The sequence below is a fragment of the Saitoella complicata genome, assembly GCF_001661265.1.
Source record: "Saitoella complicata NRRL Y-17804 unplaced genomic scaffold SAICOscaffold_20, whole genome shotgun sequence".
Lineage (NCBI taxonomy): Eukaryota > Fungi > Ascomycota > Saitoellomycetes > Saitoellales > Saitoellaceae > Saitoella > Saitoella complicata.
Window position 1 is genome coordinate 155134 of NW_017567011.1, and position 19500 is coordinate 174633.

Here is a 19500-nt window from a genome sequence, read left to right on the forward strand (position 1 = left end):
TTGATTAACACTGCAAACAGCACGGCTTGGTAAGCAGGATCCCCCAGAGGAAGAGGAGGAGGAGGAGGAAAAGACGAGACCAGAAGAGGCACCGGAGTTGCCGGAGACGCTTGTGCGGATTCCTATGGATGCGTTGACGAGACAGGCATGATTGGGGTTTGGAACGCGGAGGAGGAAGGGTGGAGGTGTGGGTGGAGGAGGATTGGATATAGACAGGAGACATCGCCATAGACGCGATTATACCCCACTGCAAGGACATGCAAAGACTCCGATATCACATAAAATAATAATGTATTGCAAAGCTTTCGCTCATATGCCCACGCTATCCCTCTCACGCACTCTCTGTCATGCATGTCGTTCATTATCGTATACCGTACATACCGAACTCTGTATTCACACCGCGCCCCAAATTTAGGCAACCCGTCCCTTTCCAAACACCTCCTCCGCCTCCGCCCGATAATACCTCTTCTTCGCCGTGAACCACTTATTCTTAAGCTCCTCCTTCTCCTCTTCAGTCATCCCCTGATAGATGGAACCGTAGGATCCACCACACCAATCAACCACAGCGAACGTCGATCCGATGAGTGCACCCATCCCGAGAACCGAGGTGACTTTACCCTTTTTGAGACCAGCGACTGCACCGGCCGCGAAACCGCCGATGAAGACGTTGAAGGCGTCTTCGGTTTCTCTGAGGTTTGCGGAGGCGGTTGAGAAGAAGGCGAAAGAGGTTCCGATGGCGGCTATTTGGTGATTCACGGTCAACTTTTATCCATTCCATGGCTTGGACTCGGGAAGGTGCAACGTACCTCCCCAACCAATCAACGATCCTGTTCTCGTGAAAACACCCATGGCTCCTTTGTTATGCTTTTCCAAGTGGTTCTTCATTGCAGAGACGGCAAAACCCATAACTAACACACACACGCACCGGATCAATATCCTTCCTCCTCGATTGAAGTCCGATTGTACGTACCACCCATCGATGCGCCACCTTGCAAGGCCTCCATGAGGGTATCCTTCTTGTGGAATGGAGCGCGTGGAGGATGAAACGATTGAACTCCAGACATTTTCGATGCTGGTGATGTATACTGGTCTTGGTGGTTACTATGGTCGGGGTGATTCGCCAGGGGCGATTTGTCCGTGCAGGGGATGCAGTAGGCAGGGCGCCCGCTGGGTCCCGGTTACGTAGGGAGGGAACAAGAAGGACGGTATTGGACAACGATGACGATGAGCAACAATCCGTTTGAGGGGATGCTGGATACGAAGCATATAGGACCAGGACAGAGTCCGCCGCTCTTGATCCATGATCTAGCGGCGGAAACAACTCCCGGTACGCCCCCTTCGAGTCACAAACACAGGTTTGTCACGGATGAGGAGGGTGGTGATGATCGACACGTCGCATTCGGGAAAGCAGGGAGGCTGAGAGCGATTTGTGAGGAGTGTAGGGTCCATGCCACCCTCGCTGTCCGCGTACGCAATTCGAGTTCGGAGCCGTGTCCGGGGCATTTCTCGCCGATGCATCATTTGCATGAGGAGGGGTTTGAATCGAATTCGAGGGTGGGAGGGGTGCGGAAGATGTATGTGTGTTGTGCGTGTCCCACAGAGGTTCAGGTCGAGCTTGAAAGTCCGTTTTTACCTCATGATCTCACGAATCACTTTGCGAAACAAACCAAGACGAGGACTTCGTTCGCTGCTGCTGCTGCGGCAAAGTTGCATATCAACAAAGCTGCGCCATCGGCGTTTTCGACATTCTCGACTATGACGTTTTTCATTAAGGATGTGTTGACGGGTCAGGCGAAGAAAATACCGATTCAGGAGAATAATACGTTTGCGAGGAGGGTTGGGTCGGATGGGATGGTGGCGAGTCTCATGACCAAGTTGTATTGGAGGAAGCATGAGATGTCGGATGGGGCGGAGTGGAGAGCAGTCGATCTTTCAGCCGAAGATGAGCAGAATGAGACAATTCGGCATAACCTTGAGAAAGCTCGGCTTGAGTTGAAAGTATTGGCAGTTCAGGCTCGTGATCCCAAGATCCCGGACGACATGAAATCTATGTGGGCATGGAGCCATACCGCTGGTCCAATCCCCATGCTCCAAATCCTCGGCTCGAATAACTATCCCAAGAAACTCACAAACCCCTGGGCACAAGACCTAACCGGCCCACCAGTCTCGGTTCCAGCGAGACGATTGGGGATTATGTCCGATTTTAGCGATGATTTGGTGAGAGAGTTTTATCGGAAACAGTGTAAAGATGACCCCGAGAATGAATCCCATTATTTTGATGCGTTGAGGGCTATTGCGCAGGACCGGGCGACGGAGGAGTTATCGGTGTTGCTGGCGGAGGAGGAGAGTAAGGATAAGGTCGGGTACCAGGACACGATTCGGGCATACGACCTCCTCGGCATCACCCCCGATGTGTCGGATGAATTCGTGACGGTGTACTACGAGACCAAGCTCTCTGACCTACCCGAACGGAAACAAGAGTTGAGACACGCCCTGGAAACGATCGCAAAATTCCGGAAGAGCGCGGTGCTGAAGCATTATGTCCAGCATGGCCGACGAGAACATGATATCGTCATGGAAGACGCACCGATGGAGTTGGATATGGCGTACGCGACGCTTAATATCACGGATCGGAATGCACCTGATGAGGTCGTTGTTTCGGTGTATGATATCGCTGTTGGTGATGCGCCGGCTCAAATGGACGAGTTCACGCGTGCCCTGAGAGCCATTGGGGAGGCGAGGAAGAGTGAGGCTATTGTGCTGTATCTTGCTAACAGGGGTGGAGTGGTCGATGAGGCGCTTCTAGCACCGTTGATTCCGAGTGTGGATTTGACGTGTCCTGTGGGGTTGGAGAATATCGGAAATACATGTTATCTGAACTCGTTACTGCAGTACTACTTTACGATCAAACCGCTAAGGCAGGCTATCTTGGTGAGTGTCGAGAGCGGGAATATCGAGGTCGATGTCCAGGCGAATGAGAATGGTGTTACGGAGAAGAGAGTGGGTGGTCGCGCAGTCAGTAAGAAGGAGATTGAGCGTGCTGTGAGGTTCGTGACGCAGTTGTCAGGTTTGTTCAAGAGTATGATAGCGAGTACTGAGAGTGCGATTACACCTGAACGCGATGTTGCGTATCTTGCACTCGTGAGTTCGAGGGATGAAGAGGATGATGAGAAGGTTCGGAAGAATTCGGTTGGTGGAGAGCTGGCTCCCATCATGATTGGGTCTGATGAGGCGAGGAAGGGGACACCTGTGGACGGAGATGAGGGTATGGTTACGCCGATTGTTTCGGAGGAGCCGTTGGAGATTGGAAAGGAGCCGGCGCCTGGGCTTGATCATTCGGAGGCTGCGACGAAGGAGACGACTGTTGCGCCTTTGGCGAGTGAAGTTCCGGAGGCAGAGGCTGTGGATGGGGAGAAGTTGGGCGTTACTAACGAGGATACCAGGTCGGAGAGTTCGCATACTGTGTTGGGCGAGGACGAGGTTCCAGGGGAGGAGGAGAAAGACTTTGTCATGGTCGAGAAGCCGAAGGAGAATGAGACCAACGGTGTGGAGGCCACTGGCGAGGTACCCTCGTCCACGGAGGCTGAGGCACCGGCTTCACCAGCGCAAGTAAATGAGGAAGTACCTCCAGCCTATGAACCTGGAGAAATCGGACCCACGATTCCAGTCGATTTCAAGAGGCCGCTTGATCTGCCGCCTCAGTTCATGGGTGCAGAACCCCCTCCGGACTTCAAGTTCGACCCGCAACCACCAACGCTCCCAGCCCGTCCCACGGCTCATCAACGGCAATCATCAGTCATGTTTGGCCGCCAACAGGATGTGACTGAATGTATCGACAACGTCATGTTCCAGATCGAGGCGGCCCTGAAGCCAGCTAGCGTCGACTCGGACGGAGAGCAGGTGGATATTGTTAAGGAACTTTTCTATGGAAAAACGAAGCAATTGCTTGTTGATATGGATATGGAGAAGTCCACGGGGAGTATCGAGGAGCGGAGGGCCGCGAAGGAGGAGAGGTTCGCGCATCTCATCGTTGATGTTCATAAAGATGGACGGGATATCTATAATGCGTTGGACAGTATCTTCGATGCTCAATCCGTCGATTTGGATGGGAAGCAGATCCGGAGGCAGATTACTGTATCCCAGCTCCCACCAATCCTTCAGATCCAGATTCAGAGAGTGCAGTTTGACCGTGCGACGGGTCAGGTATACAAATCGAATGCGTACCTCAAGTTTGGGGAGACGCTGTACATGGATCGATACCTCGATACTGCGGACGAGAATATCCAGGCAAGACGCGAGGCGTCGTGGAAGTGGAAAGCCAAGCTCGAGAAACTGGAGGCGAGGAAGCATGAGTTGGTGCAGACTGAGACACGTCCATTGCCTATCTATGAGGCGTTGGAGAAGACTAGGGCGTACTTGGAGACGATGCGGGATAAACATGGTATGGATGTCGATCCCTTCATTCTCCGCACGCTCGAGGACGAGGCGAAACGTGTCAAGGCTGAGTTGGAGACGATTGAGGAGCGGATCACGGAGTTGCAGTCTCGTGTCAATCAACAGTTTACGGATCTAAGGGCCCATGGGTATCGTCTCCACTCCGTGTTTATCCACCGTGGGTCTGCAGCTTTCGGCCATTACTGGATATACATCTATGACTTCGCACGAGGCGTGTGGAGGAAGTACAATGATCAGTACGTGACGGAGGTTGGGGTTGAGGAGGTGTTGAGGGACACTACAGGGGATACGGCAAGTCCGTATTTGCTGACGTATGTCAAGGAGGGTACGGAAGGGGAGGTTGTCGAGGCGGTGAAGAGGGAGGTACCACAGTGAATGGTGAATGGTTTGAATGTGCTTTTGGCTTTTGCATGCATTTGGGTGTTTCGGGCGTTAGCTATATCATTAGACGGAGCTTTATTACAGACGGATACCACACGTATGTGTATGTGTAACGAGTGTGTTAAATGGATGGGCTCAATAAGAAAGATTGTGAAGCTCGTATCACCAGGCTTCCTCCCTGCACAATTCCTGTCTCCACATGCCCAGGCCCTTTTTCCGTCTCCCGCCGTCTTCATTAAGACATAAATATCGTACCAGCATGCACATGTGTATACAACCCAACACCTCCACAGCCACAACCCCAAGCCCAAGGTCCGATCAACGGTAAAGGTGATCGGCCTCGATCACTCTCGCGAGCTCACCCTCCCACTTGTCACCATTCGCCAACAACTTTTCCTTGTTATACAACAACTCCTCGTGCGTCTCGGTCGAGTAATCCACATTGGGAGTCTCGACAATAGCATCAACCGGACACGACTCCTGGCAAAGACCGCAGAAGATACACTTAGTCATGTCGAGATCGTAACGCGTGGTACGACGTGCGCCGTCTTCACGCTCCTCGGCTTCGATGGTGATGGCTTGGGCCGGGCAAACGGCTTCGCAGAGTTTACAGGCGATACAGCGTTCTTCGCCGGAGGGGTAACGGCGGAGAGCGTGTTCACCACGGAAACGGGGGGAGAAGTAAGATTTTTCGAAGGGGTAGAAGATGGTGTATCTGTGCAACCATACGCGTTAGTCGTCTATTCGCAATTACGAGTGAGAGGGAGTGGGGGCGACATACGGTGCGCGGAAAAAGTTCTCCATGACGACGTACATTCCCCTCATCATCTCAGTCATCAAGAAGAAATGACCGGCCTTGTCCAAAGCGCTCTCCTCTTTGAAATTGGGATCAGACTTTGGACGGAAACCCGCGGGTACAGGGGTAGCAGGGAAGGGTGATGCGTGGCGGACAGGCGCAGAGGTAGAGAAAGCGGCGAAAGCTGGCAGCTGGGTACGAGCCTGTGTCCGTGCCAAGGACATGGCTGGTGATGATCTCAGAGCGGCGGAACCGAGCTTGAACATTGTCGACTTCTATGTCTTTTTCTGTCTTTGGGGTATCTGGGTTGCGTTCGTTGACGGTTCGCTCGCGGGTGAGTAAGTGAACTGCAGGTGTGGAGCCCCGGTTGTCTGCCCGCTGATTGGCTGCACGTGAGCGACGTCGACGTTACCCTGACCAGACCTCCCCGGTTACGTCTGCAGCCTGCTCGTGCATAATATAAAACGACGAGTAAACAAGGTTGGTATCCTCTCTTTTGATCCCTCCCATTGATATTGACGTCTTCAAGCCATGTCTCTCCGCGCATCTGTCAACTTCCTCGGCGCTGTCCGCTCTGCTGCCGCTTCCTCTTCCTCCTTCCGCATCGCCGCTGCCCAGAGGTTCTACTCGTCCTTGGGAGAGGCTAACATCGAGTCAAGAGTTCTCGACTGCATCAAGAGCTTCGACAAGATCAACCAGGACAAGGTGAGTTTGAAGGTGCGCAATATACGGCACCACGCTGACACGAGTATTCACAGATCTCCAACACTGCTTCTTTCGAGGACCTTGGGTTGGACTCTCTTGATGTTGTTGAGGTTGTGTTGGCTATTGAGGAGGAGTTCTCTGTTGAGATCCCAGACAAGGTTGCCGACGGCATGAAGACCGTGAAGGATGCCATTGACTACCTCAAGACTGCTGAGGCTAAGTAAGTTGGTTGCTCGGTTGGAGAATGATCAAACAGAGAAACAGGTTGTGTACGTGTATTGGAGAGAATTGAGAAGAGAGAACGGTCACGGAGTACGAACGGATCCGTATATCGATATCAGAGGAGGTGCATTCGCATGAGTTCGCCATAGCAGACAGAAACTACTTCAAGTCCATGGCCAGCCCTGGCTAAAACCAAACACAATTCAAAAAGCTCTAAACACTCCCGTCTCCACTGTAAATCCTCGAGGACGCGATTTTGAGTTTTGTTGGCTGTTGAGGTATCGCGCTTAGTCCCTGACAGCCGAAGCGTGCGTCAAAGGTACATGTGCCCAACCGACCGCCCAGCTTCAACCAGAAATCCATTTCGTTGGAATTGAACGGAGAATAGAAGAGCACCGTCGCGGGTACATCTACAGCTACAAGGACCTACACGCCAACTGAACCTTATCTCGCGAGGACACCTCACCACCACCCACAATGTCAACCCTCACCCGCCGCCGCGGCGCCGGTGGCCCCTCCGCCGACGACTCCACCTCCGGCACCTCAACCCCAAGCAACCAGACCCCCTCAGACCCCGCCTCCTACAGACCCCCACGAGAAGAAGATGTCGGGCATAAAATCGCGTTTGACCCACGGGATATGGATGAGGGACGGGAAGCGTCGAAGCAGCCGAAATTGACGTTGATGGAGGAGGTGTTGCTGATGGGACTCAAAGATAAGCAGGTGCGATACTCGGGAAGAGATAATCAAGGTTGTGAGCATCGGGGCTAATGTTGACAAGGGCTACCTCTCCTTCTGGAACGACAACATCTCCTACACCCTCCGCGGCTGTATCCTCATCGAGCTCGCCCTCCGCGGACGAATTGCCATGCAGAAAGACCCGAACAGGAAACGGTATGCCCTCGCGGACCGATTGATTGAGGTTGTGGATGAGAAGATGACGGGGGAGGTCTTGTTGGATGAGGCGTTGAAGATGATGAAGGTGAGTGAGAAGATGAGTGTTGGGAGTTGGGTTGATTTGATGTCTGGTATGTCCTTCCCTCAATTCTCTATACTCGGATCCACGTGTGGGGAAGAGGTGCTATATGTGTGGAGCACAGGTGACTGACGGATGAGAGTAGGGGAGACGTGGAACCCAATGAAAATCGGCTACCAACTAAAACAAGTCCGCGAACGCCTCGCAAAAGGCCTCGTCGACAAAGGCATTCTCCGTACCGAAAAACGCAATTTCCTCCTCTTCGACATGGCAACCCACCCCGTCTCCGACTCCGCCGCCAAAGACGAGATCCGACGCCGTGTTATTAATATCCTCTCGGCGCGAACTGTGCTACTCCCGGCGTCGGGGTGGTTGCCGGAGAATGTTGAGATGAGGACCGTGAGGACTGTTGCGATGGTTTGTGCGGCGTATGCGGGGAATGTACTCGAGAATGCGTTGATGAGTATGGGACACGAAGCGCGCGAGCGTGCATTTGGCCGTGTGGACGAGCTGCTGGGAGAGTTCTCGCAGTGGCCGTTTGGGGTGAGACCTGGCGGGGGCGCGGGTGGTGTTGGGGCCAATTTGGCGGAGTTGGTTAGGGAGGAGGTTGGAGAGGATGCGAATGGGGAGAGGGAGTTGAGGTTGGAGGTTGTCGCTGGGGTTTTGCAGGTTTATACGAGGTTGGACTCGATTTTGTAAGGGCTATACCGAGTGAGACGGCCATTTTCATGGGTATCAAAAGTAATGCTACACTTGACTGATCCTTCTCGTCCTGGCACGACTTCCCGGTCTTGCCCGTAAAACGGAGTGCACGTGCACGACGTCACCTGGGCTCGTGTATCCGTTCTCGAACATAACGTAAGAACTCGACTGACGCACGCATGGCCGCCCGTTGTCATGCTCTCCTGACCTTCTCACGTGCACCCTCCTATACGAAGAATTCGAGGAAACACTTTCGATTTCGAGAACCCCGATTCATGAATTTAAGGGCACCGTCGATCCGCGGGGAAACGGTTTGTCCCTCAGTTTCTCTCCCTTCTGCCGCTCCAACGCGCGTCAGGTGCCGCAGCGGTCGTCCCGATCGCGATTCTATCCGAGGTGCGGTGATTTAGAGTTCGCCGAGGTCGAGAAGGATAGATAGGCAGGCAGGAAGGCGAGTCATAATAAGGTTATTCTACATGTAGGTATCGACGATGGGTGAGGTTGAGCGATCTGCAGCTGCAGCAGCTGGGCCGTAGGATCGTCGGTGAGCTGCTGTACGTAAGCTGCAACAGATCGTGTTGGAAGTGAAGCTAGGTTGCGCAAGTTCTCGAGCGAGTTTCGGAGGGTCATCAGAGAGTGAGACTGGCTGGTGGTTGGCTGACGAAGGGGACGAAGGTTGAAGCCGATCATTAGCGTGATCGGGCCCGGGGGTCTGTCTGGATCGGGGGGAAGTCGATGCGCCCTTCCCGCGAGATTGCACGTGTGGGTTGGGCGAGACGGGGGGGGGCTATAAGGAAAGTGTGCGAGAGAACAGTTCCTTATAGCCCCCCCTGATCCTCCCCTTCCCTTGGCTGTTCCACGAAAAAGTTGGAACGAGGACGAGCATTTATCGCCAATACGACCATTTGACAGCACGGCAAACTACTCGAAAACACGATGCCCCCCGTCTACTCCACCACAACCCGCAAATCCGAGCGCACCCACGAAGAAAACCAAGAGAGAGCCTATATCGCTGCATCCCGTCGCTCCGACCGCTCCCTCGAAGCCCGCATCGAATCCGCCCGCCGCGCCTCCGAAATTCACAAAAAGCGTACCGGCAAAGCCCTTCGCGTCACGGAAGCCGATGTCCAGAATGAGGAGATGTACGAGGAAGAAGACGATGACCTCCCGCCAGGGTTCAGGGGCTTGACGGGACATTTGACGACCGGGAGGGATGGGTTCGACTGGAGGATTAGCAGTTACGTCGCGGGGAGTGTTGCGTTTCGGTCGTTTATTGGGGATCGCTCTCTTGTCTCGCAGAATCCGCATGACCCGGCGTATATGCAACAGGGGATGGGGATGCCGCAGTTCGATCGCGAACAAATCTTCCCGAACTTGCATTGGAATCCGGTCATGACTCCACGGGCTCTGACTCCCGCCGAGCAGGGCCCTGCTCCGGCACCGATTTATCCTAGGGGACAGCAGCCGTATCATCGGTCGCAGAGTATGACGCATCGACGTGCTTCCTCTTCCACTACCGTTACCACCAATGTCGATGGTGGGAGTCCGGGAGGTAGGAGTATGACCTTGTCCGGGATGGAGGGGCATAGGTACTCCTCCACCTCGGGCTCTGAGTCGACGAGTACTTCGAACACGACGCCTGATGTTCCCGGAGGACACGCCCAGGGAGGTCAGGGTCAGGGGATGAGCATGAGCTTGCCGGCGAATTATCCGTATACGACGACATTGCCGCTCAATACGCAGCAGTTTATCGATGTTGCTGGGTTGGGTGGGCCGTCCCCTTTCAAGCAGCCTCACGCTCCGACGCAGAGTCAGAGTCAGCAGGCTCACGCTCATGCTCAACAAGCTCAGCAGCAGGCACAGAGTCGTTTTGCGAACTTGATGGGTGCGAAGGAGGCTTTCAACCTCAACTATTCTACCCTCCCTCATGGCCGCCAGCAGGAGGTGAAGAACGAGGATACCGTGGGACCCGCACAAAGTATGGGCATGGACGCCACTCTCGCCGCGACATCAACCTTCTCCCCAACCTGGATGACTGACGCCGTCACCGCTACCGCTACCGCCCACGATGGGATGGGGTATTTTGATGAGGGTATGTTGGCTCTCGGACACCACCAGCAGAACACGGGTGGCTTGAATGGATTGGGAGGAGATGAGTATGCCTTGGCGAGTCCGGGGTTGAAGCTGGAGAATGTTGATGAGCAGGGGTTGTGGAGTGCGATTATGGATGAGGTTGCTGTTGCAGAGGGCGAGGGGACGTGGGAGGGGATAGCTGCTGCTGCTGCTGGGCAGGGGTGGATGTGAGTGTTGCGTCCGTCCATCCACGGTGCACAAAAAGGGTGAGAGGGATGAGAGAGCTAAAAAAAAAAGGACTTTTGAGTTTTGTTCAAGGGGTTTTCTTCGAACATCTTCGGGTGTGATGGTATGCATTATCGATGCATTCTCTTTATCTTTTTACGGGTTCGCTTTTTGTTTTTCGAGGTGAGGAGTCTGCTGGCGTTTTCTTTCTCTTTTTTCGGTTGGCTTTGTCGAAGCCCTCGACAGTAGGTAGTAGCTACTGTTGTTTGTGGGCTTTGCAAATTTGGGTTATGGTATGGGTCGCTTTTGATTTATGGTACGGACGTCGCGTATGTGATCGTGCGAGGACATAAGATGGCCATGGGGCATTATCACTAGAGGGTTTTTTCTTGTGTACTGGAAGAAGAAAGGAAAAATAATAACAAAGGCATATATGATCCGTATTGCTTCGACTTGAATTTGGACTTTGTATGGTGAGGCTGAACCTGTTGGCGTGCGACTTTGCCGCTGCGACCAGTGAACAGCGCCGGAGTGTGACCTGGGTGAACATGTGTCAAGTCCCGTGTATACCGAAGCTCTGATGACAGGTCGTGAAAATGCTAATTATAGCTGAGAATGGCGCCTTCTTTGATTACAAAGTTTTGCGGCATCTCGCCGTTCACCTATCTGATAGCGACTTTTCACGAGCGTGTGACCATGTTCCAGTTTCGAGTCGAAACCAAGCTCGACGTCGGGGTAGAGTAGCAGTCGCGCCAAGATCCTTGGAAGGATTGGGAAGAAGAAATATGGCCATGGGTTTCAGCTATTCTAGCCCCGCAACCCCGGACTTGGCCTTATTCGGTGTCCATTTTAGACTTTCATATCCAAAAAGCTGAGGTTCAGCTGATACCGGCGGGACCCCGTTCTGGGTTCTCAATCAGCATCTATGCGAAGCTCGCAATATGAGCGGGGCAACAGTGCAACCGGTAAGCTTCGGTCGCGATAGAAAATAGGAAGATCGGCATTCTCCAAGCGAGGGTTTGGAATTTGGATTCGGTAAGACAGCTGGCTGACTTGCGAATGGCGGTAAGGTTCGTCATAGGTCTAGTAGGTGTTTGCAAGGCAACCTTTTCGGAGATTCGTCGCGTAGTTTCTGGACATGACAGAAAGTAGCCCGGCTCTGGTATTGTGAAGTACGAACCTTGCTTGACATCGTTATCATGCGGAAAGCCATGTCCAACCGTACTGTTTATATGAGAAATCAACCTGTAAGTAGCATGTGCAAACTCAGATGTGATGCGATATTGTAAGATCTTGGTCTCGTAACTGAGCATGCCATATTATACCTGGTAGCATGCAACTACTGACGAAAGTGTATTATTAGTATTAAGATAAACCCAAAACGCCGTAATATCCTTCGTAGATGGCAAAGGCCGGGTATACAGAACTGAAGTTGATTGACATGTTCAGTTTCTCTCCTCGAGCTCCTCCAATGAAACCCCTATCGCATGCTTCCACGTAGAACCAGCACATCATTTATGAGCGGTGACAAAAGACCACGCGATTCAATTGTATTCATATCATCAATATCTCAAAGGGGGTCCTCGGTTGGTTCCCTCGCACTCTCCTCGCCAAGAACGCGACTGGCTGCCATGAACCTAGATAAACCCATTAGCCAGAGAAGGACACCTGTGCTCATGAGAAACGTACAATCCGCCCTGTAAACCACCCAATCTTCTGATAGCTTCGGCCTGGATGGCAGTTACGCGCACATGGTTCTCGAGGTCGGAGAGGTGTGCTTGGAGTTGTGCGAGCTGCGACTGGAGATGCGCAAACTGGCGGGGCTTGATAGATGTCGGACCAGCAGTAGAAAGACGAAGTGAGGGATGGCCAGGCTGGCCAGACGTCGAAGAACGGTGCATCTTTGTTATGGTGGTGAACGTCGAAGTGTATGCTGGAGCGTATTGTTTTGATGTATGCGCTCGACGCAGGTGTGATTGCCAGGAGCAACCGAGCTACAGTAGTGCTTTCCCACCCAGGGTTCCCTATAAAAAGGAGGCCCCCCCCAGCAGCGAAGAAGCCCCTCATGTTTTAAACCTCACGGCAAGCTCTCATAAAGAACTCCAAGTGCATGTCATCGTGCAATCGTGTAGCTAGACCGTGTAGATAGATCTTACGGGAAAGACAATGCTGGGCGCCGGAAAGGATTCATACCAGGAAACCTCCGGAATCAGTGGTTCTTACATGCCTCCTCTAATAAACAAATGTCTCTTACTTCAATCCAAATACTGTTAACTCGTCGCTTGGCATTCCTTCCATCGCATCACGCAACTTAGACTCATACAGGGTTTGCGGATGGCTTTATACGGTACGGGGCTGCCGCGTTCCTCCCCGCTCGACGCCCTCGAACACGTAAGTTTACACAGGCTCTAGAATGCTCAGACACTTGGCAACACGACAACGACCAGCTGCAGTCTCAATAGCTAAGGCGTCTTCTTCATTACACCGTTGCTCGTTTTCAAATAGCGCAACACATCGTCTTCAGCGCTCACCAATAGCTGCTGTTGTTAACCAAGGACGTTCCGCGGGCGCATCATTTCTGCGGAGACCGTCGACAATTGCACTTGGATCTGGAACTGGAATCATGACTACCAGTACGGAGTTGAAACATACGGGTGGACAGCAGAGACGGGGACATGCTGGGCATAGTCATGGACATGGACACGGGCATCATCACCATCATGACAAGACGCTGCTGACGTCGAAGGATAAGTCCAATCCAGGCGTACGTAGAGCCAGGCATATACTGTACCACGTCGGCTAACATGACCATTGTCAATCAACAGGCAAGAATCACTCGCATTGGTCTCTACGTCAATCTCGGTCTCACAATCCTCAAAGCCGTCGGCGGGTACGCACTCAACTCTGCCTCCCTCCTCGCCGACGCTGGGCATTCCGCTGGGGATTTGTTGTCTGATCTCTTGACCTTGTCTACGATTTCGATCTCGTCGAGGGCGCCTACGGCGACGTTTCCGCTTGGGTTTGGGAAGGTGGAGACGTTAGGAGCTGTCGGTGTTTCGGGAATCTTGATCTTGACTGGCTTTGGGATTGGGTGGAGCTCACTGGTCCAACTCATCACCATCGCAACCGGTGTCAACGTCGCCGAGGTTGTAGGAGAACTGGGACACTCGCACTCACATTCCCATTCCCACGGCGCCATCACCGGCATCACAGACATAAACGCTGCCTGGCTCGCGCTCGGCTCCATCGCCATAAAAGAATGGCTCTTCCACTCCACCCTCAAAATCGCCCACCAAACCCAATCCGGCGTCCTCGAGGCCAATGCCTGGCATCACCGTACCGATTCCCTAACCTCCATCGTTGCACTCGTCGCGATTTTGGGTGGTCATTTCGTGCAGAGTTGGAGTTGGTTGGATCCGCTTGGAGGGGTGATGGTGAGTGCGATGATTGTGCATGCGGGGTGGGCAACGGGAAGGGGGGCTTTCTTGGAGTTGGTGGACAGGACTATGGAGGAGGATGTTAGGGAGCAGATCGCGGGGGCGGCGCAGAAGAGTTTGAAGAGCGTGCAGAGTGAGGGGTTGTCTGAGATTATTGGCGTAAAGGGGACGAAGAGTGGACCCGGCTATCTTGTGCAAGTTGGTGTTGCGGTGAAGGGCGACATGACCGTCATGGATGCGGGGAAGATTGACAAGGTATGACGGTTTGTTCGGAATGTTTTGACAAATTACTAACGATTGTGGTACAGATTGTACGCGAGGTTGTCGAGAAAGAAGTTACCTGCCGATCCTGCGATATCGATGTCTTTGCGTTCGAGGATGAGCAGAAGCGGACGTACTGGGCTGCTATTGATGGGCTTGGAAACGTGGGTGAGGGAGTGGTGGAGAATGGTGAAGAGCATAACCACGACCATAACCACGAGCACAACCATGAAGAGGACGCGCGTGAGCCCCTCTTGGATGAACAAGAGCAGAAGGAGCACCAGAAGGAACTAAAAGAACAAGAGAAGCAAGAGCAGAAGGAATCTCTCGGGTTACATGACCATAGGCGGGAGTAAACGACGAGTATTGGCAAGACGAGTGTACGATTATTAGAAAGGACCATCTCAACCCAACTAAAGACGTTGAGCGGTTATAGAGTGCAGCAAATCAATATCACGCCTTTTTATATCCTACAACCAAATGGTATTTCCTATAGCTACTTAAGCCTTCAAATACTTCGCGTGGTGCTTGACGTGCTCCTCCGCAAAGGTAGAGATGAAGAAGTAGGAGTGGTCGTAACCATCCTGGTATCTCACATTTGCCTTAACACCCGCTTCCTTCGCCGCCTTCTCAAAGTTCTTCGTCAAGAGCTGGTCGGGGTAGAAGTTATCAGCCAAACCCTGATCGATCAAGATTTCCGGCAACGACGCAGCCTTGTCTCCGAGGGAAGAGATGAGCTCGGTTGCGTCATGCTCGGACCACTTAGACTTGTTTTCGGCGCCGAAGTAGCCGGAGAAGGCTTTCTGACCCCATTGGCAGTTGATGGGGTTCACGATGGGAGAGAAAGCGGAAACAGACTTGTACTTCCCCGGGTTTCTCAAGAACAAGGTAAGCGCACCATGTCCACCCATCGAATGTCCTGTAATCCCCACCTTGCTCTCATCCAACTCCTTCCCGAACTCCTTGAACAATAACTCCGGCAACTCTTTGGTCACATAGGAGTACATTCTGTAGTGCTTCGCGTACGCATCAGAGGTGGCATCGATATAGAATCCAGCACCGGTTCCAAAATCCCAAGAGTCCTCCTCGTTGGGAGCGCCGGCGCCGCGGGGGGAGGTGTCGGGGAAGACGAGGGCGAGACCTTCTTTGGAGGCGGGGTTGATAAAGTTACCCTTTTCGGCGCAGTTGTCGCCAGTGCAGGTCAGGCCCGAGAGGTAGAAGAGGACGGGGACCTTACCCTTCTCGGCCTGAGGAGGAAGGTAGAGGTTGAGCTTGGTCTCCAAGCCGCCGAGCTCGGCAGACTTGTGGGAGAGCTTGAGGAGCTTTCCGCCAAAGGTGCGGATTGTTTGGGCGATCTCGAAGGCTGGCATTGTACTATTTGACTGATCAGTCGATGCTCGAAGGTGAGGATTGACCTCGGAGAACGCGCGGGTGCCTGCACGCAGAATCGTTGATTACAAGTGATGTCACAACAGTTACCCTGAGGATGAGCCCTGTTTTTCCGCGTAATGTACGGTGAGAAACAAGCAGTTCAGTGCTTGCTGTATTGATAACGCTGTAACTTGCCTTTGAAGATGGTGGTGATGATGTGTTATAGGTGTGCTCGATCCCACGGTATACGTCGCTTCGCAAAACGTTGTCAACCATTCTTCAGCAATACCTAGCTCAGTGGCCGAGTCAGTCACCCGAAAGATAATTATGGTAGCTCTACAGGCACAGCGGGACAGCTGAATGTGGATTCGAAGCACGGGCTTGCGCAGGTTTTCTGGGTGGAAGCCCAGGGCCGGCCCGAAGTCGATCCCAAGAGCTTGTTCAACCATTGATAAGACAGGTGGTTCAGGACGGGCCTGAGTCACAGATCCCATAATAAAGGAGAGTACCTGGTGTCGACATTGCTGTTGGCCTCATCATACCTGAGAAGGTATGGAAGGCGCACAAGATATACTCCGACGATCCTCGCCCCACGCAAAGCCCTCTCCCACCTCCTCTTTACCTCTCGGTACCATTGACAGCCATCAGCTACCCATGGGTCACACGCCAGATCTCGGTGCGGCACATGCGCCCTTGGCCCAATGCGCCGCATTCTTCACCCAGATCTCCGCTATCGGTGCAACCCTCACGTTCGCCGTCATCGCCGGCCTCGGTCCATGGGGTGAAGCAAACGTCGAATATCCCTCCTCTCATCGGCGGAAATGTGTTTGTATGGCTTGGGCAATGTTTACTTTGACTGTGATTCTGGCTGCGGTTGTGCAGATGGTTGTGACGTTTGGGAGTCGACACAGGCGGGGAGAGGGGATGGTGAAGGTTGTAACTGGCGTTGTGTGGATGTTACCACTCACTACAAGCGCTGCCTTAGGGCTTATGGCGGAAGTTGTAAGAGGGTACTATCCGACGAGTGGGATCTTTATTTACGTTTGGCTCGGTGTCGTCTGGGTAGGTGCACTCGCCGTGCTCCTCATGTCTAGGCTCTGATGCCGGCGTCATTGGAGGAATAGAGCTACGTAAGCTTTATGAGATGCTATTGGCAACCTCTTGATCTGCTCACGCCGCGTTCCCTCGAGATCTGGACAGGTTGTATCCGTGACGACCAAGGTAACGTACACTTTCATGCAGGCCGAAGACGACGGCGTAGAATTCCTTCAAACAATAAACACCGTGATCCCCGATACGACATGCCTCCACGATTCCCCCCGAAGTCTGCTAAAAAGAAGGGGAAAGCCAAGGAGCCTGTGCTCGAAACCTACGACGACTTCTTCGATGAAGCCGTGTTGCAGGAGGAGAAGGGTGAACGATGGAAGGTGTCGGATGGGCCGAAGGTATGCAGCGATCTCCGTTCTCTTGGGGTTGGCGACTGACTATCGAAATAGGCCGGACGCTTTTTGGCTCGCGCACTCGAGCTTTACGATCAATGTCTTCGCCTGCGCCCAAATGACTTCGACACAACCTACAACGTCGCCCGTATCCATTTCCTGTTAACTCAACTCCCGCCAACACCACCGACAGAGCAACTGATCGCGGGCTTGCAAAGAGCGATCGAGAGTCATAAGGCTGCTCTTACGCTGAGTCCGGAGAACATTGACGCGTTGTTCAATACTGCACAAGTCTCCATCGAATTGGTGGAAACCGTGACCGAGGCAGACGATGGCAGAGGAGGCCAAGTCGTTCCAGTGCTGGAAGAAGCGATTCAGCTACTACAGCGCTGCTACCAGGTTCAAGAGCAGGAGTTGCGGAATACCGCCGCGGAGGAGGCTACGGAACCCACAGCGAATGGCGACGACATGGATACTGACATCCCTATCGCACTGTCAGCAGGTGAAGAGCTCAACGAAGAGGATGATGAAGGCGAGACAGAGCGCGCTACCGTGAAGTACGCAACAACGCCAAGCACATTGCTCGACACCTGCTTAGCTATGCTTCACGCCTACACCGTCTATCTATCCATCATCGCATCAGCACCCCCCTCAGCTTCATCAACAGCTGATGCAGCCACTACTGTCCAAAACATCACGACCTCCGCCAATGAGGATTTGATCCTCAGAAAAGCAGCACTACTGGCTCAACAATCTGAGAGAGAACCCGAGTTAGCACTCGCACGGGCGAATCTGCTAAGCACGGCGGCGGCGGCGAGTGTTGCACATGGATTGGCGACACTGACGGATTGGCAAGCTGCTCTGTCGCATTACGAACGGACGAATCCGAAGGATGCAGAGGCCTTGTGTGATCGTGCCGATGCTCTCATCGCATATGCGCGGGCGACCTCGCCGTTTGGTGCACCAGCAGAGGCTCAACAACAAGCTTGGACAGTATACACCCAGGCGGCTGGTTTGCTCGGGGCAGCAGTTAAGCTCGCGACATTTACGCAGCCGACGCCGCTTGAGGTTTGGATCACGCGTGCTGAGGTCGATTTGGCTCGTGCGAGGTTGGATACGGAGGTGTCAAGGAGGAATCGCGGTGTACTGTTTCAGAACGCGAGGGTGTTTTATAAGAATGCAGGTAGAGGTGATTTGGGCGACGCTATCGTGGAGGTATAGATCGAGATTCATAATTGATCTTGTGAGACGAAGTACCGTCACTTGTCTTCAAGTCCTCTCCATCCAGCCCAGGTGTTAACGCCGGCATCCTTTTCTTTGTAGCCCCATGATATGCAATACTGAGCACCAAGTAGCTTCCATTCCTCCACTTCATCCAACATCTCCACTCCTTGTACCCGTCTTATCTCATCTTCTGGGATCCACTTGTCATGCAGCTCATTTATGTCTTTCGCCGTGCCTGCCGTAAATCTGCCATCCAAGAATCTTCTTGCTTGTGACCGGAGGTCAGGATAGGTCCCAAAGGTTCTGAGAGTGATATCTCGTGATGATAGGTTGTGGGTCATCATCTTACCAAAGTGCGTGTGAGGAAGAATGGGCTCGTAGATTAGGAGTCCTGCAGACCCAAAGTTCCCGGTAATCCAGTTCAATATGCCTGTCACCTTATCTGGTGGCAGGTATATAAGGCAGCACTCGCTGATGAACAGGGTCGGTAATGATGGATCCAGGTTCGGTATATCGTTCGGCGCAAGCGAAGGCAGATTTGTCAGATCCAAAGCATGTAGGCAGTATGATGGTGATACTATTGTTCCTGCCGATTGGTCGATATGAACAGACTCGAAACCGTCCGTACCTCGGATAGGAGCTAACAGATCTGGTGTAGTTGCAATGGTCTTTGCCTTCTTCTTGATCATACTCGGGAAATCAATCTCGTGCCACCGGAAGGCATCAATTCTCGGCTGTTCATTTGGAGATTTACCGGGTTTCTCGATTCGCAAACGCTCCTGTAAGGATCGTGTCAACGATTCATGTCAGGGTTGAACACGCAAAAGACAGATGCTTACCATCAATCTCCAATATCGCGTATCACTCCCAGCACCAAAACTGACAACCTGCCTCTTTATCTCACTACCTGCCCTTTCCTTATCTTCAGTTACCTCGAGAAACCTCTCCACTAATGCATCGATAGCCAATGTCCGCACCCATGTTCCACGGTTAATCACTGGTGGTCTGCGCTGCGACCGACGCTGTCGTAATGGCACGAAGTGCTGAATATATGGATCATGTAGATACCCTGTCTGTACAGCACTCCATCGAGACAGAAGCGCATCGGAGTCAGTGCCTTGGATGGGAAGTGTTGGATCAACTGGGCGGGAAGGAGTCGGATCAGGGGTAGCGAACGGATCGCGAAGAGGCGGAAAGCTCATAGTTGTGGAACCTCACGGTCAAAGATCAATC

General features: G+C 53.0%; 13 protein-coding genes across 13 annotated transcripts; 8 read left to right on the plus strand and 5 right to left on the minus strand.

Annotated features, from left to right (window-relative positions):
- Positions 1-336: 336 nt before the first annotated feature.
- Positions 337-873, minus strand: SAICODRAFT_31317 (uncharacterized protein). Its single transcript, XM_019167893.1, has 2 exons — positions 807-873; positions 337-740 (listed from the first exon to the last, which is right to left on the minus strand). Exons 1-2 carry the CDS (start codon positions 847-849, stop codon positions 412-414), a joined length of 372 nt encoding a protein of 123 aa, XP_019022477.1. The 5' UTR covers positions 850-873; the 3' UTR covers positions 337-411.
- Positions 874-2193: 1320 nt separating this feature from the next.
- Positions 2194-4830, plus strand: SAICODRAFT_60014 (cysteine proteinase; the record flags this gene model as incomplete). The annotated part of the gene is made up of 3 exons (XM_019169726.1): positions 2194-3174; positions 3304-3507; positions 3736-4830. 3 exons carry the CDS (start codon positions 2194-2196, stop codon positions 4828-4830), a joined length of 2280 nt encoding a protein of 759 aa, XP_019022478.1.
- Positions 4831-5154: 324 nt separating this feature from the next.
- Positions 5155-5856, minus strand: SAICODRAFT_60128 (NADH-quinone oxidoreductase; the record flags this gene model as incomplete). Its single annotated transcript, XM_019169734.1, has 2 exons — positions 5155-5551; positions 5618-5856. The coding sequence occupies 2 exons, from the start codon at positions 5854-5856 to the stop codon at positions 5155-5157; spliced, it is 636 nt and encodes a 211-aa protein (XP_019022479.1).
- Positions 5857-6090: 234 nt separating this feature from the next.
- On the plus strand, positions 6091-6675 carry SAICODRAFT_20734 (acyl carrier protein). The gene is made up of 3 exons (XM_019166314.1): positions 6091-6112; positions 6162-6337; positions 6391-6675. The coding sequence occupies exons 2-3, from the start codon at positions 6164-6166 to the stop codon at positions 6559-6561; spliced, it is 345 nt and encodes a 114-aa protein (XP_019022480.1). The 5' UTR covers positions 6091-6112; positions 6162-6163; the 3' UTR covers positions 6562-6675.
- Positions 6676-6911: 236 nt separating this feature from the next.
- On the plus strand, positions 6912-8298 carry SAICODRAFT_31322 (Golgi phospho protein 3). Its single transcript, XM_019167894.1, has 3 exons — positions 6912-7282; positions 7341-7587; positions 7681-8298. The coding sequence occupies exons 1-3, from the start codon at positions 7037-7039 to the stop codon at positions 8232-8234; spliced, it is 1047 nt and encodes a 348-aa protein (XP_019022481.1). The 5' UTR covers positions 6912-7036; the 3' UTR covers positions 8235-8298.
- Positions 8299-9173: 875 nt separating this feature from the next.
- On the plus strand, positions 9174-10541 carry SAICODRAFT_26799 (uncharacterized protein; the record flags this gene model as incomplete). The annotated part of the gene is made up of 1 exon (XM_019166980.1): positions 9174-10541. One exon carries the CDS (start codon positions 9174-9176, stop codon positions 10539-10541), a length of 1368 nt encoding a protein of 455 aa, XP_019022482.1.
- Positions 10542-12105: 1564 nt separating this feature from the next.
- SAICODRAFT_9023 (uncharacterized protein) lies at positions 12106-12436 on the minus strand (the record flags this gene model as incomplete). The annotated part of the gene is made up of 2 exons (XM_019171686.1): positions 12106-12172; positions 12225-12436. 2 exons carry the CDS (start codon positions 12434-12436, stop codon positions 12106-12108), a joined length of 279 nt encoding a protein of 92 aa, XP_019022483.1.
- Positions 12437-13158: 722 nt separating this feature from the next.
- Positions 13159-14233, plus strand: SAICODRAFT_60147 (cation efflux protein; the record flags this gene model as incomplete). Its single annotated transcript, XM_019169737.1, has 2 exons — positions 13159-13299; positions 13361-14233. 2 exons carry the CDS (start codon positions 13159-13161, stop codon positions 14231-14233), a joined length of 1014 nt encoding a protein of 337 aa, XP_019022484.1.
- Positions 14234-14278: 45 nt separating this feature from the next.
- SAICODRAFT_83273 (uncharacterized protein) lies at positions 14279-14715 on the plus strand (the record flags this gene model as incomplete). Its single annotated transcript, XM_019171306.1, has 1 exon — positions 14279-14715. A coding segment is annotated over one exon (311 nt), but the record flags the coding sequence as incomplete, so codon positions are not given.
- On the minus strand, positions 14704-15641 carry SAICODRAFT_20739 (S-formylglutathione hydrol). The gene has a single exon (XM_019166315.1). It carries the CDS (start codon positions 15601-15603, stop codon positions 14734-14736), a length of 870 nt encoding a protein of 289 aa, XP_019022486.1. The 5' UTR covers positions 15604-15641; the 3' UTR covers positions 14704-14733.
- Positions 15642-15780: 139 nt separating this feature from the next.
- Positions 15781-16705, plus strand: SAICODRAFT_20740 (uncharacterized protein; the record flags this gene model as incomplete). The annotated part of the gene is made up of 1 exon (XM_019166316.1): positions 15781-16705. Exon 1 carries the CDS (start codon positions 16157-16159, stop codon positions 16703-16705), a length of 549 nt encoding a protein of 182 aa, XP_019022487.1. The 5' UTR covers positions 15781-16156.
- Positions 16706-16762: 57 nt separating this feature from the next.
- Positions 16763-18570, plus strand: SAICODRAFT_20741 (uncharacterized protein). The gene is made up of 2 exons (XM_019166317.1): positions 16763-17049; positions 17101-18570. The coding sequence occupies exons 1-2, from the start codon at positions 16906-16908 to the stop codon at positions 18262-18264; spliced, it is 1308 nt and encodes a 435-aa protein (XP_019022488.1). The 5' UTR covers positions 16763-16905; the 3' UTR covers positions 18265-18570.
- SAICODRAFT_9028 (leucine carboxyl methyltransferase) lies at positions 18303-19469 on the minus strand (the record flags this gene model as incomplete). The annotated part of the gene is made up of 2 exons (XM_019171690.1): positions 18303-19046; positions 19107-19469. 2 exons carry the CDS (start codon positions 19467-19469, stop codon positions 18303-18305), a joined length of 1107 nt encoding a protein of 368 aa, XP_019022489.1.
- Positions 19470-19500: the final 31 nt, after the last annotated feature.

Bases quoted from the DNA above. Each gene is read 5' to 3' on its own strand.
- SAICODRAFT_31317 (XM_019167893.1), bottom strand. From the start codon at position 849: ATGGGTGTTTTCACGAGAACAGGATCGTTGATTGGTTGGGGAG. The intron at 741-806 runs GTACGTTGCACC...ATCACCAAATAG, and splicing joins ATCGTTGATTGGTTGGGGAG to CCGCCATCGGAACCTCTTTC.
- SAICODRAFT_20734 (XM_019166314.1), top strand. From the start codon at position 6,164: ATGTCTCTCCGCGCATCTGTCAACTTCCTCGGCGCTGTCCGCTCTGCT. The intron at 6,338-6,390 runs GTGAGTTTGAAG...GAGTATTCACAG, and splicing joins ACAAGATCAACCAGGACAAG to ATCTCCAACACTGCTTCTTT.
- SAICODRAFT_31322 (XM_019167894.1), top strand. From the start codon at position 7,037: ATGTCAACCCTCACCCGCCGCCGCGGCGCCGGTGGCCCCTCCGCCGAC. The intron at 7,283-7,340 runs GTGCGATACTCG...AATGTTGACAAG, and splicing joins TGGGACTCAAAGATAAGCAG to GGCTACCTCTCCTTCTGGAA. The intron at 7,588-7,680 runs GTATGTCCTTCC...GGATGAGAGTAG, and splicing joins TTGGGTTGATTTGATGTCTG to GGGAGACGTGGAACCCAATG.
- SAICODRAFT_20739 (XM_019166315.1), bottom strand. From the start codon at position 15,603: ATGCCAGCCTTCGAGATCGCCCAAACAATCCGCACCTTTGGCGGAAAG.
- SAICODRAFT_20741 (XM_019166317.1), top strand. From the start codon at position 16,906: ATGCCTCCACGATTCCCCCCGAAGTCTGCTAAAAAGAAGGGGAAAGCC. The intron at 17,050-17,100 runs GTATGCAGCGAT...CTATCGAAATAG, and splicing joins AGGTGTCGGATGGGCCGAAG to GCCGGACGCTTTTTGGCTCG.